At 35.1% G+C, this 7,569-nt stretch overlaps 1 protein-coding gene across 9 annotated transcripts; it reads right to left on the bottom strand.

Moving 5' to 3' along the window:
• Positions 1–1,495: 1,495 nt before the first annotated feature.
• On the bottom strand, positions 1,496–6,993 carry LOC112796853 (CMP-sialic acid transporter 1). Of its 9 annotated transcripts, none has more exons than XM_025839507.3 (10): positions 6,543–6,993; positions 5,422–5,469; positions 4,226–4,375; positions 3,986–4,069; positions 3,674–3,888; positions 3,476–3,554; positions 3,127–3,296; positions 2,521–2,707; positions 2,245–2,322; positions 1,496–1,831 (listed from the first exon to the last, which is right to left on the bottom strand). In XM_025839507.3, exons 3-10 carry the CDS (start codon positions 4,274–4,276, stop codon positions 1,682–1,684), a joined length of 1,014 nt encoding a protein of 337 aa, XP_025695292.1. In that variant the 5' UTR covers positions 4,277–4,375; positions 5,422–5,469; positions 6,543–6,993; the 3' UTR covers positions 1,496–1,681. The 9 variants fall into 9 exon arrangements, with proteins under 9 accessions (XP_025695292.1, XP_025695291.1, XP_029153714.1 ...); XM_025839506.2 differs by having other exon boundaries at positions 4,226–4,367; XM_029297881.2 differs by having other exon boundaries at positions 4,226–4,296; positions 6,451–6,989.
• Between the last annotated feature and the right edge of the window lie 576 nt (positions 6,994–7,569).

The following is a 7,569-nucleotide window of genomic DNA, read 5'->3' as shown; positions in this document are numbered from 1 at the left end:
ATCGGCAGTAAAGAGTGGAATAAGGGGTGTGATTGTTATTGACAGAGGCAAAAGCCACTAAAATCGGCAATGAAGAGTGGAATCTGCAACGAAACGAAGAAGGGGGAATAAGGGGTGTGATTGTTGAGATCCAGTGAAGAGAGGAGAAAGACCAAGGGTAGGCAGGTTTTTTTTTTAATTAGTAAGGGTATTTTAATAATTTTACTTATTTATGTCTCTGTAGTTATTTTAAACCAAACAGGATACTAAACATAATTCAGTCTTGTACACTTTTATACCAAACACAATACTGAGACTTATTTCAGTCTCTATCTTTCAATCTCAGTTTCTATCTCTTCTAAACGCTACCTAATTGCTACATTAAAAAGCTTCGAGTTGTGATATTTTAATATTGTAATATGGTATCTCTAACTCTAGACTTAACCTTTAATTTATTACTTTCAGCCATGTTTTATTTCTCTAATTCGATTCTCTAAGAAGAAAATAGAGTGAGAATTCAAAAAAAGTCATACATATAATAAATTCCTTTTGGTATCCAATTTTTTTTTTCTATTTGATTTTCATTTTGATATTTAGAGTAGAATAGCGTTAAAGTTGTCATTGTCTAATATTAAATACTCATATACATAAAATTTTAAAAATTATTGCTTATTTACAAATATAATTTGTTACGGCCCAGCCCAAGTGACTCGCGGGTCAACCCGACCCGATGATGACCCGACCCGAACGGTCGGATGCAAACGGTTCACTGCGCGACCCGGACACGCGTCCCTGACAGCTCCCCACTACAGCTGTGAGGAAGCTTCGAGGAAGGTGGACCTGTCCTCGTAGGACCCACCTCTGACACGATATAAATAGGGAAGGACCTGCCCTCCCCTCGAGGTACGTCACCTTTTCACGTAACATTTCTCCGCCTGCACACTGACTGACTAGATCGTCGGAGTGTCTTTGCAGGTGGCACCCCCCCTTTTTTCTCTCACGACAAGTGCTCGACTTCACGGCAAACCGGAGCCCGACACAACCGCGATTGAGGAATCCTCGCTCCCATCAATCATCACCCGACCTGTCCGGAAACCGACTACCGAACATAATTTATAAAAAAATTTCGTATATTAATAAAAAAATTTGATGTGTTCTAATTTTATACTTTATGTTATGTGTATATTATATGTAAAAATTAAAGTTAATACCAGACTCGATTTACAAGAATTTCATATAAATAATGATATGTTGGACTTCAGTTTTTGTTTTTTCATTTGATGTGTTTTAAACTTAGCTATAGAACACATACAATTCTTAGAATTTTGAATTTTTCATGAATAGTATTATAGATTAATTCATATGTATATTCAAAAGGAAATATTAAATAGCCAAAAGATTTTAATAAAATTAGTATAAAGTATAATAAACAGGGTGTCAAAAATATTTTTGTTTGTATATATTTATGTAATATATATTTATCCAATGAACAAAAACAAGTAGTTACTTAATTAGATTTTAGTATCAATATATATTTGCTATTTTTTATTAGAATCCAACACACAACGAACAATATTATGGAATAAGTATTTAGCCAGCGCATCGCGTGGGAATTTTTCTAATTCAAATAAATGTGTCGATACCAAAGCATTGAATGACATCATGAATGTGTTCTTCGATCAACAGACAGCATTGAATGACATCATGAATGTGTTCTTCGATCAACAGACACTTCAATAAGCTTCTCCCTCTCTTCATCCGGTTTAACTGTTACTGGCATATCTAATAGCATATTTGATGGGGCAAAATACATGTGTAGAGACATCATACAAATAATAATACCCAAGAAAAGCTGCAAAGAGAAACAGGAAATTAGTATCCAGCGTCAGCCTGATAATAGAGCATAAATGGTTTGACAAACATATCAATATTCTTCAACCTCCACACAAGAGACAACTCAACGAGAATAACAAACAACGTCATTTGCTTATAAAGAATGGACAATTGTCTAAACAAAGAAACATCATCTTTTAATACGTATAATAAAGATAAATTTGCCTATTGAAATACGTTATTTAGATAAGACTTCTTACAAAAATCACACCAAAAGATTCAATAGAAACCAAACGATAAATGAAAGCACTAGATAAAAGGTTGCTTATCCTGTGAAGCAGCATCCTACAATTAAATCTCCACGTGGTCTATAAACTCCAAAATATTATGTTCAATAAATTATGCAGGCCATGCTTAGTTAAAAAATTTTACCTGCAACGTAGGTTTGAAGCTGAATAGGAATATTGATATTATCATTGTCAGAAGCATTGCCATTGATGTGGAATATACCTAAGGAAGATGACACAACTATGAGTAAATGGAGAAAAATTGCATGAAGAAACCAACAAATGCTGTGACACAATACTAAATTACTACTTTCAGGGGCTCAACAAAAATCCACAAAATGATATGCATCATATTCACAATGTGGAGAAATACATGATAAAAAAAGGGACTTGCAAGAGCCAAGAGCACCAAAGGATTTACCTTAACAATATTGTCAGCATGTTTCATCAACCAGGAAACCAAAAGACCAGTAGACCCTAGATTTAATACCACCATCCAAGTAGTGATAGTGTATCCATTGAATATACGTTGCCACCAGGGTCCATTTTCAAATCCACCTCTAAAATCATCCAAAGCAAGTCGTGCCATATTGAAGATTGTACCAAACCTGGATACAACTTAGGGAGTTCCTATTAGTGCATTTCTAAAAGATATCTAACCAGTATAATAAGTTGCACGGAAGAAAACAAGGACAGTAATAATCTTATCAGAGAAAACAGTGCAGAAATGCATTCCTCCTAATTCTAAAAGAAAGTTCAGAATGATTAAGTAAACGTAGTACAGAATGATGATGCACCAGATATTCCACCACTGATGGAAATCCCAATGCATTGTACAGAAAACAAGATTCACAATCAAAGTAAACACACCACATTCAATACTTGCCAAAATACAGTAGCAACAAGATAACAATATTCATTTAATATTTTAAAGGAGAGAAGATAAGGAATAAATATCTTTGATAAAACCAGGTTAACCAATAACCGAACACATTTGGCATGACATATTTAAGAAAAAAGTACCTACGTGTATAACTGTATATTCTGCCAGTATAAGCTATCATTGTTTTTCTTCATCAAGAACTCGGTATAAATTCCAGCTAAAGCTGAGAGACAAGCTGACAGAACTCCTAACATGTAACCCTGTATTGGTGCTGAGAATAGTGAATCACATGAAGCCTCTCCACAGCCCCTAACCTAAATCAACAAGCAGTAAAAGTTCCACTCAGCAACACCAGCATGAAGTTTTCTTATATACTAACCATAAGTAATGATAAAAACGAAAACGAGTGAAATATACTTCAAGCATCTTCTGATAAAATAACTTATAACGGTTAAACCAGAAAACTAGAGTTGCAAGACTGAGTTTCTGGCACCTGGCTTGTGGTTGTCCCAACAGCCAACAGCACGATCGCCATCCACTGCAAGGTTGAAAGCTTCCTCCCTAAGAACAACCTAGAAATATCTGCTTGACATCAGCACTAATTGAGAAAACAAATCATACCATACACAAATTGACAGATAAAAACAGCTTGAAGCAGACACTGCTCCTAATTCCGAAAGAGAGAAAGCACCTGAATAGTATTCCAGTGGTCACAATCTTTAGATTGCCCATTATCTGGTAGGTGGAAGTGTCAACATATGTGAGGGTAGCAAACTGCACATTGTTGTGGATCAGATATATAATTGAAGGAATGGGGTAAAGAATCACTGTTCTCCACTCAGTTGTCATCTTTGGCAGAGGTGATTTTTTACATTCCCTCCATAGAAAGAAACTTGACACCGCAAGCTGTTACAAACACCAAACAATGTGAACAAAACTCAAAGCTTTGTTGCCATCAACTAAAATTGATAAAAAAAAATAAGAGGGGAACAGTGATTCTGACCTTGAAAACCTCAGCAAGAAATGGGATAGTGGCATAATCATACTTATACTTTCCATTACTTTGCGAGAGGGTTGTCAATATTCCCTGCCATATGAAATAATCAAAATCAGTGAATTGAAGTTTTAAATTACTCTATTTTTTGTTATTGTTTTTATGCTTTGAGTGGAATACATGATAAGAGGCATGGGAAAGGGATGAGATTATGGTAGAAATTTAGATTTGGGGAGAATGGAGGTAAACCTGAGAACTGGTGAGAACGGTGAGGAGCACCGCGACAAAGTACCACTGCATCTTCTTCTTCTTCGAGCAAGCTGTGCAGTGCAGATCCACCCCGGAAAGGAAATGTGCTTAAACACAGCGTTTTATCACCCGATCCCAAAACCTTGCATTCTCAATATTTGAAAAAGAGTAATAAAAATAAGGATAAAGTACTATTTTGATCCCAACGTTTGAGCCGAATCCTAATTTGGTCATTAACGTTTCAAACGTCCTATTTCACTTTCAAAAAGTTTTAAACAGGTTTGATGTGGTCTTACTATTAAAATTGACACTAATAATTAACGAAATGAGTGACTTGGACGTTAATAATGTTACTAGTTAAACCATATCTTCTTTCATGTGTTAGAAAATTATAACCAAACCTTCTTGTAACATTTTTTCTCCTTAATTTTCTTGTTGTACAAAAACTTTAAATCCTAACCAAGGTTGCAAGAACCAAAACGGTCATTAAACCGGTCATGTGACTGGTTTGATGGTTTAATGGTCTAACCGGAATCGAACCATGGTTAAACCGGTTTAATTAAATATAAAATAAAAATATTAAAAATTCAATATAAAGTTTTAAATATTTAAATTTAATAACTTTCAAATTAATAAAATTCAAAATTTTGCCTAATAACTTGTCTATAATTTATCAACAAAAATTCACAAATTCAAACATTAAAATTTATGACTAAAAGAAAAATCAAAACACACATAATTAACAAACACATTATGTTCTAACACTAAAAAAACAAATTAGTTTAAAACACTACTTACACAACTTTCTAATTATCAAACTCAAACTTACACAAATTACATATAGTTAACAACTAAGTATTGATTATTCAACACAAATTACCAATGTTCTGAAAACTGGACCGATCATCAAGCCGCTCTAATTACTGGTTCATTGGTTCAACCGGTTCAACCAGAAAAATCGTTTTATAATAAACACATGATTCTATAAAAATTCAATGAATAAAGCAACTGATTCTAAACACTCTTCTACTGCATTTTTTTTACTTCAAAAGGGGATCATAAACAACTAGTTCTATGAATAAACAAACTACAACGATATGCAATGCCAAAAATAGGCCAATGATGAAATAATAAAGGGTTTCTCTCTTCAATTCTATGTTCAAGCTTGTAGCAGACCAGAATCAATAGAATAATACCGTTGAAATAGTCTTCCTTCTTAATTCTTACATACCTCAAAGAATTTCCTACAAAATGAAAATTGAACACAACACACAGCCTTAAAACAAAAACAAAACAACACTCAGAAATCAATCACCTCTTCCAAACACAGCCTTAAAACAAAACAGAACAACATTCAGAGTATGAGCATTGATCACAAAATTGATTTCTGAAACAAAACAAAAACAGCAGAACAACATTCAGAGTTCGAGCATTGATCACAAAATTGATTTCTGAAACAAAACAAACACAGCAAAACCAGCAGAACAGCATTCAGAGTTTGAGCACTGATCACAAAAAATTGATTTCTGAAACAAAACAAACAATCAACAAAACAATGAAAACATGAAGCATATAATAAATCAATGATCACCAATATCCAGCAGTAATCTCAAAGATAACAATAAATACACAACAACAATTTAGCAAATAAACAAGAACAAGACCTAAACAGAAAATCCAACAAATTAAATCACAGCAACCTAACAATTTGGCAAGTTAAAAACAACAGTAGCCCAACAATTTAGCAAATTATCAACTTAACAAGTTCAAGAACAGAAAATCACAACAAAAACAAAAAATAAAAATAAAAATAACAGAAGAACAACAGAACAACAAGACAACAACACATGAACAATTAGCAAATTAACAAGTTAACAATAACAGTTGAAATTTACCAGAAGAACACTAATGCAAGTGGAATCATCATGCTAATATGTTTTCTGCAAGGATGCTATTTGTGCAGCTAAAATTTCCTAATTACTGAGATCCAATTATCCTAATTTCACATGCAATCAACTTACTAAGTTTCTAAAAGCTAGAAATTATAAAACCAACCAGAAATATGGTTAAAGCATTTCATCAAACATGTTGAGTGCGGTGAAATTAAAACGAAATAAGAGAATTCTAAGCTTAGTATCAATGTGATAAAGAAGAGAACATAACTATTGTATACTTTAATTCAGTCTATGAAAAAAATCCAAACCACTACCAAATCAAATAGTTACTTATTGTAATGGAATACAGAAGTTGCAGAGTTTGAAGCAGAGTATTGGTGTTGTGTGAGTGCATTGTCTGGTGGCGGGTTTAGGGAACTCACGGCGGCGACAAAAGAGTGCATTGGTCGCGGAGTTTGAAGCAGAGCAACGTGGCTTCCAGACGAACGCGAATGCGAACTCGAACGGTGAACGGCGAGTGAACGCGAACGGTGAACGCCGAGCGAACGTGAACGGCGAAGAACGCGAGCGAAGACGACGGTTGAACGAAGACGAACGTGAACGGCAAACAAACGGCGGCGGAAGCGCGGCTGAGCAGACAAAGACGACGGACGCCGAGCTCGAGGAAGCAGCTGCGATCGGTGACAGCGAACAGGGGTTGAAGACTTGGAGCACGAGGGAAGCTAGATAGACGGACGGATGGCGAACTTTGAGTGCGACGGACGGCGGCAATATGCCACTCCTTGCGGCGGTGGTGTAGGCTTACAGTGCTAGGGTTTTTGGGCTGAGTTTCTGTGATTTCTTTCTGTATGAAAGAAAAAATGAAAGGGAGACAGAAACGAAGGAGCTTCCATTTGTGTGTAAACCGGCCGGGTTCCGGTTCGGTCCGAACCGGCCGGTTCAATGATTTTTAACCAGTTTTTCAATAGTTTTACATATCTGACCGAACTGTTAACGGTTTACGGTTGGATTTGTCCGACCAACCGATCCGGTCTGATTTTTAGAACTATGCAAATTACACACAATTTCTACATATCTGCAACAACCCAATGATACATACAGTTTCAGAATGCAAAATTAACAATTATATACAGAACTTAAACTCATATGTTAGAATTAACAATTACCATCACTAATCAACAAAATTATTTTAAAAATTAACTTCCAAAAAACTATAAAAAATTAGAGAAATTAAGAAGAATAATTAACTCAGAACTATAGATTAATTATAACTAATTTCAGACAAAATTTAGGATTGAAGAAGCAATGGAGGAGTACTCACTAGAGAAGAAAAGACACTCGAGCAATAGAGACGTCCGTGAAGAGGTGACGGCTGAGCAGTTAAACGGAGGTGACAGCCAAGCAGTTAAACGAAGGTGATGTCAAGGAGGATAAGCGAGCATAGAACTT

The sequence above is a fragment of the Arachis hypogaea genome, chromosome 4 (assembly GCF_003086295.3).
Source record: "Arachis hypogaea cultivar Tifrunner chromosome 4, arahy.Tifrunner.gnm2.J5K5, whole genome shotgun sequence".
Lineage (NCBI taxonomy): Eukaryota > Viridiplantae > Streptophyta > Magnoliopsida > Fabales > Fabaceae > Arachis > Arachis hypogaea.
This window is presented reverse-complemented; position numbering and strand designations above follow the sequence as displayed.